This window comes from Atractosteus spatula, chromosome 7 (assembly GCF_055471065.1).
Source record: "Atractosteus spatula isolate fAtrSpa1 chromosome 7, fAtrSpa1.hap1, whole genome shotgun sequence".
NCBI classification, from domain to species: domain Eukaryota; kingdom Metazoa; phylum Chordata; class Actinopteri; order Semionotiformes; family Lepisosteidae; genus Atractosteus; species Atractosteus spatula.
In genome coordinates this window covers 50919433-50934237 of record NC_142712.1, presented here as the reverse complement: position 1 = coordinate 50934237, position 14805 = coordinate 50919433, and the positions used below count along the sequence as shown (strand labels likewise).

Genomic DNA, 14805 nt, shown 5'->3' with positions numbered 1-14805 from the left:
TAAGTGCAGTGTAAGTGCACATGCAGTTGCAGTGAGTGCGCATGAATGGTGTGCAGAGTGTGTATGTGGGGTGTCTGCACAGTGTGTTGTGTGTGCATACAGTGAGCAGTGTGTGCATGTGCGGTGTGCAGTATGTGCATACAATGTGTAGTATCAGTGCACACGCGGTGTTCAGTGTCAGTGTTCACGCGTGGTTGTAGTGTCAGTGCAGAAGTGGTGTGCAGTGTGTGTGCACATGTGGTTGCAACTTGTGCGCGCAGTGTGTAGTGCGTGTGCACACGCGGTGTGCTGTGAGTGTGCAGTGTATGTGCGGCGAGTGTCAACGTGCTGGCTGTCACTCACGGAGGAGTCCTCAGAGCAGGATGCGATGATGTTATCGATGAAGGGGTTCCACTTGACGTCCAGCACGTTGCCCTGGTGACCGCACACCTTTGGGTAATGGGGGTCGATGCGGCCTGTCTGAGAAAGCACCGTACAGTCAAACACTCAGGGGCTCTAGATAGATCCATACAACATACATTTGAGTTCCTAGATTTTTGGACACTTCCCATTAACTCCCATTGTATTTTATTATTTCAAACAATATTCTGCCAATGGTAAGCATAACATGGTGCTAAGAGAGACCAAAAACACATATGTGGCGCATTCAGATTTCAAAAGAAGATGTAATTTTGTTTTATAGGAAAATATTGTGCAACGGGAGTTTCCACTTGTATTTTCTCTGACTATTGCCACCATATATAGACTGTTATGCATTTACCCCTGAACACGCACGCACACACACACACACACACACATACATACACGTACGCGCACTTGCACACAGGGAAAGAAGGGAGACTAACAATAAAAAGCGCCCCACCAACTGTCCACAAACACATGGCTTGTGAATGGGGGTGCTTTATTGCCAGGCTGTACAGTACCAGGCCCAACTGCGCACAAGAGAAAGACAGGCGTACAGCCAGACGTGTCCTGAAGAAAGCATGAGCCTCCCTTCCACCAAGGCCAGACCCCACTTGTCAATAAAAATGGCATCACAGGTTACAAGTTGCCGATGTTAAAGGCATTACACATGGGATTTAAAGATCTAAAAAACATCAAGTGCTGAATTTTAACCACATCCTTTGACCATTAATGTGTGAGACTGGCTAAGCTGTCTTTGTAAACACCAGCTGGCGTTTCCCTGCTCTCAATCCAAGGAGAGCTGGGTTATACTGTGATCTCAGACACCGCAGAGAGCACCGCAGAGCCTGTGATTTCCAGTAGAGGTCACATACTCCGAGCTCATCTGTTTCAAAAGCTCTGTCTAAAACGGTTTTATCCATCCATTATCAGAAAATAGCTTATTCCTGGCAAGGGTCTTGGCAGCTCAGAGCCTGTCACAGGGCGCAGATCGGAAATAAGCCCTGGACAGGGCGCCTGTCTGAGCAAGAAACACACACAGGTGTTCGAGACCCAGTTATTCCTGCGGGTGTTTCTTCCACCTGAGCACCCAGTTAAATAACTGGACAGACCCAATCACAGGTTTCATTTGGACAGTTGCCTTTTAACTGCTATGTTTCTGTTTGAAAATGACCAACTTTTAAATAGAAACAATTGCAGGTCATTGGCTCAGTTAAGGAATCATTGAAGTGCTCAGCTGCAATGAAAATCACGTGTTTGCCTCATATTTAGTTGCACTGAAGTATGTTATGTCTTTTAATTTAAGAGAATTTACGAAGTGAGTTTGACCAATTCTGTAGCAAGGTTTTAGATGATGTTTTGGGGCTTAAGTGCTTTTAAGTGCAGCCGTGTGCTTTGATTTGCATTGCAGTTTCACCACTGGGTGGCGCTGCGCCACTGTGTTGCATGGTTCACGGTGCTTGGTGCTTTTAGTGTCTCAGCCATGAGGTCATGAATATTTCATAGCGCTTCAATGTACTGACGTCTTTCTGCGCATAGTTTCGTTCTGGGTTCAGAGAGTGAGCGCCTAACACTGTACTGGACCTGCTGTCTGTAATGACAGAGTAATTTGACCAAAGTGTTCGACATGGGCCCCCTGCAAGCAGTGTGACAGGGATGCATTTTATTTGTACTGACTGGGTCACGGTCTGCAGTGAAGTACATCTTGATCCCTTTCTGGTTTAAGGTCATTGCATCATTTTTTTCATATTGCACTGGTATACATTTTCAGAAGATGCATAGAAATTCTGGTCAACTAGGTTGAAAACTCCATGGATAATAAGCATGTCTGTTGAGATACTATTAAAAATGGAAGCCAGTTGCCCACCCTGCAGCATACACGAGACAGAGGTCATAACACTGGTTTTGTTCAAGGCTTTTAGGAACAACTACAATTATGGGAGGCACTTACTCAGGATTATATTTTAAAGGGCTCTTTATATAGGTTCACTCCAGCCATTTTGAAATGCTACCAGCTGGAATAAGTCTACCTGTATGTTCTGCCAGTAAATCCTCAAAATGTAACGTTGTATTCTGGTGCATGTGACGGAGACAACAAGCCCATCTCACCACAGCTGTCTCAGAGCTCCTGGACAGGTGTTACACATTGACAACTGTTTAGAAGTGGAGAGGAACAGCTTTGTGAAAACACTCAGCTTCCCTCTAAACTGTTACCCTTTCAGTCAACCCAAAAACAAGCTCTGGCTTTCTCCCTGCATTTGTGAAGTATGGAGTAGGGGTGAGCTGTCATGGGTATTAACCTTGCTAACCACTTAACCCAGGAATACAGTTCCTCGGTTATAGTGTGTTTCCGTCAAACATTGGCAGCCTTCAATGCTCCACAAAGGCCTCATGGTGCAGTGATGCAGATTAGAAACAGCGTGTGTCCTCTGATTTCACAGGTCAGGCCTGTCCTGCAGGAAATAGTCACTGAGTTGTGTAAATGCCATTAAACAAATCATTGGACTCAGCAGGCTGCTGCTTCGGATGCAAAAGCAAAATGCTCCGTCTTTGTAAGGAATCAAAGTGCCTCAGATAAACGCAGAGAACATGTGTGGGAGAACAGGTTCAAACATTGGACATCCATTCCTCCATTTTCTAACTGCTTTACGTGATAAAGGGTGGCAGGAGAGCTGGAACCTGTCCCAGCAAGCAACAGGCGCAAAGGACAGGACGCCAGTCCATCGCAGGGCAAACACTCACACCAGGGCCAGTTTTTCCAAAACCCCATTAACTTACCAGCATGTCTTTGGACTGTGGGAGGAAACCTATATGAACACAGGGAGAACATACAAACTCCACACAGAGAGCACCCCAGGTCCAGAATTGAACCCAGGGCCCCAGCACTGCAATGCCAATCACTGCACCACCGTGCCACCCTGAATTATTTATTAATTTATAAATTTCTTTACCAATGGTCATCATAATCAGTAGTGAGGAAAAAGAAGAAAAGCTCTGTGCTGGGCCGCGAAGTGCTTGTGGAACGAGCTTTGTGTACAGTGACTCAGTAACAATACAACAGTGGGATAAATTGTGGAGAGGGTCAGCCCTGTGCTATAAGAGAACTGTATGACGGATTGCTGTGGTACTGGATGGTTGTAATAGATAAGGAGTTGCCATGGGCAGTAAGAATGTAACACAAGAGCACGTACTGTATAGCTCATCACATGGTGTTTAAGAGAATCAGGCATAGAAGAATGTTTGTTCTCCTAATGAATGTTTCCATTAGGACCACAGAGTACAAGGGCATGTCGGTCAGATTCCATGGTAGAGCATGTTCTTTGGGAAGCCTTTCTGACACTGTGAGACTCTCCACCAGTCTCCTGTTCATGCTACTGAATAGCATTGGTTTGATTTGGACTTTTAATGCAAACTTCAAGTGAAATTTATCCTTTAATGCTTAACGCCCCTACTCTTACAAAACCACGTTTAACACCTCATGCTAAGGACATCCTCTAACACAGTGTCCCAGTTCACAATACTGAGCATTGGTTTGGAAAATAAGTTCCAGAGGGAAGAGTGCCACCTACTGGTCCACGAACGTCACTTGACTCAGCTCCCTTGATTTTTCTTGAAGGTTTCCATCCCAGTACTGACCAGTCTCAGCACTGCTTAGCTTCTGAGATCTGATGAGGTGCTTCTGCAAGCCTACCTCTACTGATAATTGCTGAAGTGTCACTTGATGGCGACTCTCTGTCTGGTACCCACCCATTAAATAAGTCACCATCAATTATGGATCCCAATATTGATCATTACTGTTACCGATTCCTGATTGTAAGAAACCGGTACCACTTGATTGGCAGAAATGTTTCGAGTCTGCATTTTTTGGTTGGCGGTATTCCTTACAATGCTGTGCTAATTCAACACTTTTTATTATTCACACACGCAATTTGGATTCGCCAAATGCTTAAAGTTTCGGTTGACAAAGCACCAAGTCCAGAGTGAGACAGGAAGTCCCACTCCTCTGCCACACCCACCTGGGTGGGGTTCACTTGTCAGACAGGAAGGTGGGTATCGAAGGAGGGGGACGTGTCTCACTCATGTCACTGCAACTCCTACAGGAGCCACTCTTTAGCCATCAAGCTGAGAAGACTCTCGCCATCACTTCTGCACAGCAGATTCCACTTTCCACTAAATATTAATAGTTTCTTCAGCACGCTCTGCAGCACTGTCAGGAATCTTGCTTGCTATGTCGCGGGAGGAATGTTTCTGACTGGCAGTAATTGCCAAGAGTGAAGACGCCCTCGCAGTCTGCAGGAGCTGCCTGGACGAGCAGGAGCGCACCGTTGTCATTTTCAGCTACTGTATGTGTCCAGGAAACATGAAACAGACAGCCAGTGACAAAGACACCGAGCTGCAATTTCTTCCCTTGCTGTGCTTCATCACGCTGGCGGAAGAAGGAGTCGTCTCCTCCTCCCCCCGAGCCTGAGAGTGACCATGCAGAAGAATTTCTTTAATCAGAGAAGATTCCCACCGCACCCCTCCTGTTTCGAATGGCTTACCCTCTGTTCTAAAGCTGTGCATTTCGGAGATCTCGGCATTACACTCTTCCTACACTTTGCATGTATTTTGAGGTCGGTGTATATTCCTTTGTACAGTTTACACAGATGCATTTAACCACTTAGGTACAAATGTGAACTGTGCAGGTAATAAAGGCATCAATAGTAATGACAGGCATGAATACACAGCACCTACAGTACCCTTGGCGATGATGAAAATGCTGTGAATACATTTTAGAAAAATGGAATGTCTAATGGACATTTTGCCTGTTTTAAGCAGAAGTGTTTTTTAACCACCAGAGAGATTTACATGCACAGCACATCAGAGGATGAGAGATTCTGTAAGTCTGACATACATTGTTTTTTTCTCTCAGCATTAAGCACGAAGAGGTTCTAAACTTTCTCCTGTAAACAAATGACAAGTTTTGGAATGCATGAATAATATTAAGATAATATTGACGGATAAATGCGAGTGTGCATTTTACAGTTAACTATTCAGATCGCCTCTAAATGCCCTGCAGTATTTTTAAGTGCACGACGTTTACAGAGTTAATACATCCAAACTATGTATTTGACGCTTTTATTAGCAGACCATTCTTGCAATTAAGGGTACGATGAATTGGTTAGCACTGTAATGCGACTATAACAATTCAGTGTAAAGTCTTGTGGGAAGTCACGAATTTCCAAATTAGGTGTCTTTTGGCATCGAAAATAGAATACTGATTTCGTGGGTTTTATACAAGTTTGAAAGCATCATGAAGGATCAAACAAGATCTTCAGAACTTAATATTTTAATACCTTCGCTGTTTTTATTCTAATGGCGCATCACTCGATATTACCCTTGGGACGATGCATTTACTCCAACCTCTGAAACGCATACCTCCGTGCACGTTCTTCTGGTATGCTCAAGTCCATTGAATATTTAAAGGCAAGGTAAAAGCTCCGTGAAGTTGCCCCCCCACAGACAGCACAAACGATGAAACCCACCTCATTCGCCAATGCTACGTTTGTGTCGGTTTGTGCCATTGAAAGTAGCGTTTGTGCTGCTTTCGTTTCCGAGATATAACCCCTTGTTTTTTTCGGGGACGTCACTCAGCCCCCCTACAATGTCGTAGCGAAACCAAACCGGTCTCATTCGTTAGTGCTACGTTTGCTGCTTTCGTTCCCGAGATATAGCGCCTTGTTCTTCTGGTGATCACGTGACCATGCACGGTGACTATGACCTCCAGTGACTTGTCTGTCGAGTTCAAGCGCTTTGTTACAGTTCAGCTCATACCCTTAACATTTTAAAGACAATCAATATCCATAAACATATCAGCCTCCTTAGATGTGAATAATACTAAGACATGACGCATGCCAACACGTTAACCATCTATGACATAAACCTGTGGTTGTAATGAACGTAAAATCACCGTGATTGTAAGATCTATGGTTTTTATTTTCCAAGGCACGTTTTCCTTTTCTTTCTCTATCGTGACATGCTGTTGCCAAACGCATAACTGGGATACCATCGCAACAATGCCTCCGCAGCATGTCATTATAGGGACCCCATGTATATCGCGGCAGTGTATATCACGACTGGCTTCCATGCCACCCTGGCACCGCTGTCGCAACAAAGGTCTCATATCAGGATATGATATACCCAGATAGGAAGTGTAGCGATATATGGACTTTGTGCTGCGACATGGGGTTAGCATATCCTGTCAAGGTATGACCTATGGCAACTTATGAACTCCATATCGCGACACGGGGGCGGGGTATCTTGTTGGGGTATGTCATATCGCGATATAGGGACTCCATGTCGCGACATTGGGGGTGGGCGGCTTTTGCCGGGGTATGTAATATCGCGATATGTGGGCTTCATGTCGCGACATGGGCGCGGGGGCGTTTGTCATATAGCGATATGTGGACTCCGTGTCGCGACATGGGGATGGGCGTTTTGTCCGGGTATGTCATATCGCGATATATGGATTGAATGTGGTGCCATGACAGTGATGCGCCAGTTTCAATGGTTATCGCGATGTGACCGTGATGCGCGCACTCCTATCGTGAAATGTTAGTATCAGAGTCGTGAACGAGCTGTGGGTGCCATGACATTCTTTGTCTGCTATTCAGTTTTGACCAAAGTGCGACTTCTCTTAGATTGATAGTAATTGGAAACCAATGGATGTGTTACTGTATATCCAGCACACACGGTTAACCGGGGCTACAGTATTTGGACCAAGAAGAACATCCATCACCTGTGTATCTACATGTTCTCGGAACTTCCGCTGTGGCGCTTCAACCAATCAGAGTGTCGATTCTCACTTTTCACCCAATCGCGGCCCGAACTGTTCGGGGGTTTAACCAATCACGGGTCTGAGAGCTGTTCAAGCTAGCAGCGCCAGGTGGATCGGCTTGTTTACTGTAGATTAGAATCTATTTTTAAAAATGCTTTACTTATTTGCAAAATAACTACATCGGCTTATTTTCTTAACGTCTTTATTGATTCACAGTGTCCCGTACTCTTCGAAATAAATTCACTTTTTATTTGTAATATAACTGTCTCCGCTGCTTTCTGTAATGAATACATGGTATTTGAACAATTTTAATCGTATATTTAAGGTAGGGGAAACACCTTCTGCTTTGTACTTCCAAAATGAATAGAAATGTAAAGTCTATGATCATTATATTATTATGCTCGTGCTTTCAATTTAGTTTTTTATTGTTAAATTATATCGATCTTGAAACTTAATACCTAAAAATGTGAATATTGGCTCTCGTGTCGTACCAGCGGTAATTTTGAAACTGGTGTCTCTTCACCAATTAAAGGGGTACACAAGCAATACATTTTCGAGAACATGCTTAAAAATTAAAAGAAAACACCTACATCCACCCCACCCGACCAGAAAGACTCGGAAAATAAAATTTCCAGCAATGTTTTCATCATAATCAGGAGTTCAAGTACCGAGTTTGTTGGTGATTACCCGAAAAAACAAGGTGCTATATCTCGGAAACGAAAGCAAACGCTACTTTCAACGACACAAACGTAGCACTAACGAATGAGGTGGGTTTCATCGTTTGTGCTGTCCGTAGGGGGGCCAACTTCACGGAGCTCCAGGTAAACCCTGCATGGTATTTTAAATACAATATTTCGGACGGATTTTGAATCTTGTGTTTTGCGTTTGCTCATTGTGATTTGCAATAAAATATTAACTTCAGAGTAACTTGTAAACCTACCGAAATCTAAAAGCAGGCATACGGAATACATAGAACTGTTACAAGCAACAAGTGAAAATGAGCTCTTGCAGCTTTTCTTTAGCTAAAGACAAAGTCCTCATATGAAAGACCTTTGCAAACTAGCTGTCATTTGAACGGGAATTTGCCGACTCTAGACAGTGACGAGATTATCGCCATATTCAATTCCCAGCCCTGACGCCTACGTCTGGTCTAGAAGGCCAAAACCTCACAACAGAGGTAGGCACTGACTGTTTTTTTGTGTGTATCCGCCGTGGCACAGTAGCGTTTGTTGCTTAGCGTGTGTGTGCGTGTGTGTGTGTGAGAGAGAAAGAGAGATAGTATATATAAGGTTCCGGTAATTCTGCTGTTTGATTATACCGCTCGAGGATTGCATTGTAAACTGGAGGGGTGCCCCTATGCTGGCAACACGGCCAGTTAGAGCCCGGGCCACCCACTTTTGCACAGGCCCACCCAAAAATCAATTCCTGGCTACGGCCCTGTGCGTAAAGCCTTGTGGATCAGAAGCTTTGTGTAAGGTGTGGCGTGGGTGTGCCGCAGGCCAACACAGCCCAAGGAACCCGACACTGCAGTCAGACAAATGTTGCTGAGGAGTACAAAGAGTATTTTACTTTGCAATACCTGTAGTTATGTTAGTGCGTGGCAGCTTTGCTCGTTAAAAGTCTTTCCAGGCTGCTGTTGCTAGTAAAATAAATGTTGCAATGGCTGTACTGTACAGTATGTCCACTTCCAAAAGCTTACAGCTCAATAACATGGCAGCAGCAAGATATACTGAATTCAGCACGACGGAAGAAGGGAAAAGTGTGGGAAACCATATTAACATACGGGAATGCAGGATGCTGACTGTGGAAAAAACTATGGAAAAACCAGATAGCTCACGTTTACCATTCATACCAGGACAGCTCTCGAGTGTGAACTGAGTGCTCAGGGGTGTCGGGGTCACTGTCAGCAGCGTGCACTGACTTTGACAAGCCAGTAGAGTCGCCCTCGTCCTGCTCAGCCACCCACTCCCACTGACGGGAGTTGCTATGGTGATTAACCTGTGCTCACTCTTGCAAGAGCCTGATGACGGGTTATTCATAAAATGCATTATGCAAAACCAAGCACAATGGGCGATTTGAGGTGATGTATATTGCTCGATGCAGGGCCTCTGGAAGATAATGGATACGGCGATCGCATATCAAAGCTGACACAAGCGCGTGTCGGCACGCCTGCCGTTGTGGCCTGTCGTGCGGCGCTGGACTTGCTCCCCGTGCCGGGAGCATGGTGACCTGTCCTGCCACACGCACGCGTCGGCGCGCTCCAGCCGCAGAACCGTGGAAGGACACACGGGCTTATCCCTGGCGAACCCTGATTTTAACACCTCGGCTCTATGCTAAGAAGGATCCCAGCTGGAGCTGAGCTCCACCTTCTCAGGGGCCGGCAGCTCGCCAACGCCGTTCGGACCCAGTTGGGATGCAGCAGCCGGGCAGAGCCAGCTGGGCTGGACTTCATCGCCCGGGCAGCGGAAAACTGCTTTTGCAGACGTTACAGTCTGTCTTGCGATTGCGTATGGGTCCGTTCTGAAATGATTCCAGGTTATCTCACTCCTCTGTAATGCCGTTTGGCAGCAGTAAGCAAGGCCTTCCCCACTGCCCTGTCTCCGTCAGTGCGCCATATGGCCGGCACGCTGAGACCAGCTCTGGGAGCCCAGGCCACTCATCACACTGGAAGTGCCCCTGTCTTCATAATATCTGCTGGATGGTGGGTACAGATCTCTCTCTGTTTGATTTGGCAAACACTGTTCATCCAGAGTGATTTGCTGTTGGATCCATTTCTACAGCTGGGTTATTTTATTGAAGCAGTCTCAGTGCTCAGTGCCTCACTCAATGATATAATAGCAGTGGTACCACCTGGGATTTGAACCCACAACCTGCCAGTTACAGGTCCAACACCACAGTGCGGGGTAATTTCATTACTCCACCCCTTCCTTCTTTCAAAGTGGGACAGTTTCTTTTTACACTGTTTTCTCCAACAAAACAGATTCAATCAGTGAGAATGATGACTCATGCGTTTGTAGCGTATTGGAGAAAAGACATATTGCTGTCCTAAGGCAAAGCCAGCAGTGAGCTGAAAATTAATTTTCAGCACTCCTGTGTAGACAGGTCCCAGATTGGGAAATAAATATGCATTTATAATCCAGTTTATGAGGACACTTTCTGTTGCTGTAGATCTATAGCTGCCTGGTATTTATCTGTGGTTATGGCGTTCAAGTATAGTGTACTGGGAACACTTGTGACTGGAGAAAAGGCATTTTTGCTTTAATGCTTTTGTGCGCACTGAAAACCCACTCAAAAAGGAAGAACTGTAGATCCTTTTCTTGTGAATTTCACCTCCAGTTCTTCTTAGGCATTCAGTATAAATGAAAAAAAAAGTCAGCAAAATGAATAGGGGCTGGGGTTGCGAGGTTCCATTAGGTGTAATTAATAATTCATTTCCTCCTGGTTAGGATGTGGGAATCAAGGCGCAGTTAGCTTGTTTAACTCAACACAAAACCTTGCCCTCCTTCTCAAAGACAGTGATATCCGCTGTGGACTGACCAGGGGTGCCAGGGGCTCTGACTCGACAAGAGATGGGGCCAGAGAAAAAGGGGAGAAAAGAAAGCCATGGACATGTTTAAAATCATGGAATGTTACCACCAGAAAAAGCAGATAAAGGCCCTTGACTTTACCCAGAGTGTCTGCAGGCACCATGGACAGAAGCACTGTTGAACACGGGCCCAGGTCTCCCAGCAGCCCTGCCTGAGACTGACGTCACTCCCTGACCAGCTAGAGATTGGAGGGCAGCCTTGGGCAGCTGAGCGTGACTGAGCCTGGAGTGGCAGCGGAGGCTTGAGCTTTTTCCCGACAGCCTGCTGGAGCACTGATGGAGCACAGCCCAGTGCCAGCAGGAGCCCCCTCCCTGTGCTGCTGCTCCGGCCGCTGAGGGCGGGTTTGTACCCCGAGGGGAAGAGGGTGCGCAGGTCGTTCTGAGGGCTGCACCTCGCTGAACATTTTGTCAAGCCTGTACTTACACCTCAAGCCATCATACACATCTTAGGCCAAGCATGTGGATCTGCCTTCAGTGGAAATTCTAAGGTCGGGAACAGGCACTGAGGGAAGCAGTGCATTCACAAATTCATCCATTCCTCGAAAATGTTGCTGTGTTTCCATTTCCATTTACGTTTGAGACAGGGTTGCCCTGATTAACTAGGGCTCACGGTTTTTTCTCCATAAAATACTTCAGTGTTTTTTTAAAATAAAATATATATTAAATACAGCACCAGTGAAAGAAATATTTTTTATTTCATTAAGTGTTGCATACATGTATTGTATGTTATGTAAGAATGAACATTGTGGGGGCTCTGCTTGATCTCATTTAGAAGTGCATTTTTAATTAAAGTAGTCCATTAATAATGATCATTTTAACTTGGTACCCTACGTATCTGGAATCCTAGGAGGAACCTCATATTGTGTCACACTGTCAGTCAAAGTGCTGTTGTCCATTGTCCATGGAAATGTTTCCAATGGTCCTGTTCGTAAGTGTTCAGAACTTCACTGGTCCATGACTCAGGGGTTTCAAAATCCACTTATCTGAGTAACTAACATTATGAGCTCCCTTCCTATTTATATATATGTGTGATTCCTTTCCAATAGCCAGTAGGTTTCAGCTGATACCAGCAAAATCTCTAATTTGCTGTATTAAGGCTTTAGATTAATGTGCACTCCACTTTGGTGATAGTTGAGTTTGGCCGGTGTGCAGGATAAAAGAGTTGTAGCTGCCAGGAGCAATTGAAAGACTAGGGATGTGGCTCCCTTAAAGCCACAGTCTGCTCAAGGTTCACACTGCCTTCGTGTCCCCCAAACCTTTCTAAGAACATCTGAGACTGAGAGCAGCCAGTACTGGTCAGTGAAAAGCACCAGTGATCAGGCTGCTCGAAACCCTCCTGCATATTTAAGTAGTCCAAAGCACTCACTTCTTTACAAGGGTCTGCTTGCAAAGATTTTTAAATAAGTAGAGCACATACCAAACATAGCTTTGTACACTGTATTGTTTGTGTTCATTTGACATTTTATTCCCAGAAAGCAACACAGACATCATGGCTCTTGTGAATAGTGCACGCGTGGTTTGTAAGTAGGGTTGCTTAGCTGGATTTGAGGATCTAAGCACGCATCAGCAGTGGTTTGTAAATATGGGAGCTGAGCACACATCTGCTGAGAGAGAGGAAGGAAAATTCAAACAGAGATGGACACTCCAAGCAATTTCGCATGTGTGGATGGGTTGGAGTATTGGTGTTTTCCTCCAAGCTCTTTCATATTCCCCTCCATGTGTGTATGACGCCAGCGGAGTCCCGGCGCAGAGCTCGAGGGGTCAGGAGAGGCAGGGATCTTACCTGCTCCAAGGGGATGACCAGGAAAGACCCTCCTCCGGCACTCTCTGTCACGATGGCGAGGTACTTGGTGTTGACGGCGCAGAAGTGGTTGTCATGGACATTTTTGGTGATGGGGATCCCATCGAAGCAGTGCTCCCTGTTTGCCACTTTGCCGTAAACATTTCGAAACTTGGAGCTTCGGTACTGCGGACGCCATGACATCTGAGCAAAGGAGAAGAACCAGGAGTCAGCCACAAAATAGAAGGAAGCTTTTTTCATCCCCAACCTTGCAATCACCAGTTTATCTCCTTTGATGTTTTCACCTGGTGATGAATTCCAGCATCCAGAAAAGAATTCCTCTTGATATCTGACTTTTCTGAAGTCGACGAAAAATGTTACCTTACTCCTGCCTCCTCGCCCCTCCACCACCCCACCCCATTGTGAGTAGTTTCACATTTTCATGACTCATAGTCGGTGAAAGCGATGCTCTAGAGAACAGACTGACCAAGTGCAACTGGCACCTTCCAAGTCAGGGCAGCCCTGCAGAGTGCTGCTGTGTTTCGGCACCAGAGACGGGCACCTTGAGCTCCGGCACGCATCAGAAAGATCTCACATATCTCTTAGCTCCCTACCCCTGTCAGCTGTGAGGAATATAGAAACCATGAGAGGTCTGGGCAAAGTGGGGACAGCTTTGGTTGTACCCCCCAGCCACGAGAAAACAACCACAAAACAAATGGTGTGTTGAATTCGAGGCTTTTCTCATCAGGTCACAGTTATTATGGCAACCTCAATCCCCATGTCTCCTCCCCCACATTCCCAGGAGCCCTTGCAGCGCCTCTCTTCTTAGATGATACAGGCCCTTGTAGGAGACATCATAGGAAGCTCCTCTGTCCCTGCCTGGTGCAGCTACAACATAACTGTGCTGTTTGTCATGCAGGGACAAGCAGCAGGCTAATGGGACAAAACCCAGAAAAGGGGTTGTTGTTAAGTTTACTGCACTGGCCAACAGGTTTGTGGTTGACGTGTTCCAGCAGACGTCTGAGAAAATTGCTGTTGACGTGCGTATTGCTTGCATGAGCAGTAATCGAACAGGAGGAAGGCCGTGGTCTGAAAGACAGGGGCACTCGAAGGGGAGACATGAATAACAGCTTATAAAGGGTTAGCTTGTGTTACACAAAATTGTGAATCTCCTCTCCCAGAGGCACATTTCCGTTTGAGAATAACTGTATTGTTCCACTAGAACTGACCCATTCCTATTTTTACAGCTCAAAAGCCACTTCACCGCGAGCAATACCACCAAGGACATCAGACGGGGGAGAGAGAGAAGGCCAGGTCTGTTCACATCCAGATCCAGGCCGATTTTATTGGACACTCTTGTAAGATGACGTCATTCCAGCTACATACTGAGGGCAACATTTACAGCGTAGAGCATGCAAGCTGTGCCGGGTAAACGGCCGCTGTAATTGATCTGCCTTTCCGTGAAACAAGACTGGCCTCAGCCAGAAGTGAGGAAAAGAGTGTGGCCCGGGGAGGGGAGTGGGGGGGGTCAGCAATCATGGGTTCATTTTAACCACCGCTAATGTAGTGCAGAATTGATCCTCTCTCTGTTAAAACATCCTACATGTGCTCGTGCCGGATGTTCCAGGCACTTCATCTGCCTTCACAACAAGATGCAGAAAAAAGCCTGGAGCCAGAGTTAGTGCCCTGGATTATTGCAGAGCAAGCTCACAGCTGACCAATGTCCCCTTTAAGGTGCAACTCTTAGGATAGGAAGGATTCTGCTTATCTTAAACCCGTGCATTCTAATTTAATCGCATCAGATTAACTGTCAGAAACCAATTTCCTGTGTTGGTTTTAACACAGAACAGTGATGCATAAATGCATGCTTGTTTAGGAATTTATGTAAAATAGCTAGTGTTTCCTTGGGCTACAGACAGCGCTGGCCTTCCGTTCTCCTCTCAAGGACAACCTTTTCATTTGTTATTCATACCCGGTACATCACTTGCCACTGAATGGTCTTTATTTTTTATAAGTAACCCTCTTTAACTTTCAGTGCACACGCCAAGTCTCTTAACTTCTCTGAATTACTGCCCTCCGCTCCTTCTCCATCAGCAGCTTGTGCTACCTCTGCTGACGTCCCATGGCCTCGCTGCGTCTCCGCTACTAGTGTCTAAAGCACAACCTTTTTTTGCAAAGCACAGCACTGGGCTTTTTCTGAAATTAAAGGAAACTTACTTG

The 14805-nt window shown here is 45.8% G+C and overlaps 1 protein-coding gene across 1 annotated transcript in view; it reads right to left on the bottom strand.

Moving 5' to 3' along the window:
• The window catches only part of LOC148831358 (coronin-2B), a 51887-nt gene that overhangs the window by 11573 nt on the left and 25509 nt on the right, over positions 1-14805 (bottom strand). Inside the window, exons 2-3 of the mRNA XM_088920280.1 lie at positions 12589-12789; positions 343-459 (exon numbers count right to left, since the gene is read on the bottom strand). Of these exons, the coding sequence (XP_088776406.1) occupies positions 343-459; positions 12589-12789 (318 nt within the window). The remainder of the gene's footprint in view (positions 1-342; positions 460-12588; positions 12790-14805) is intronic.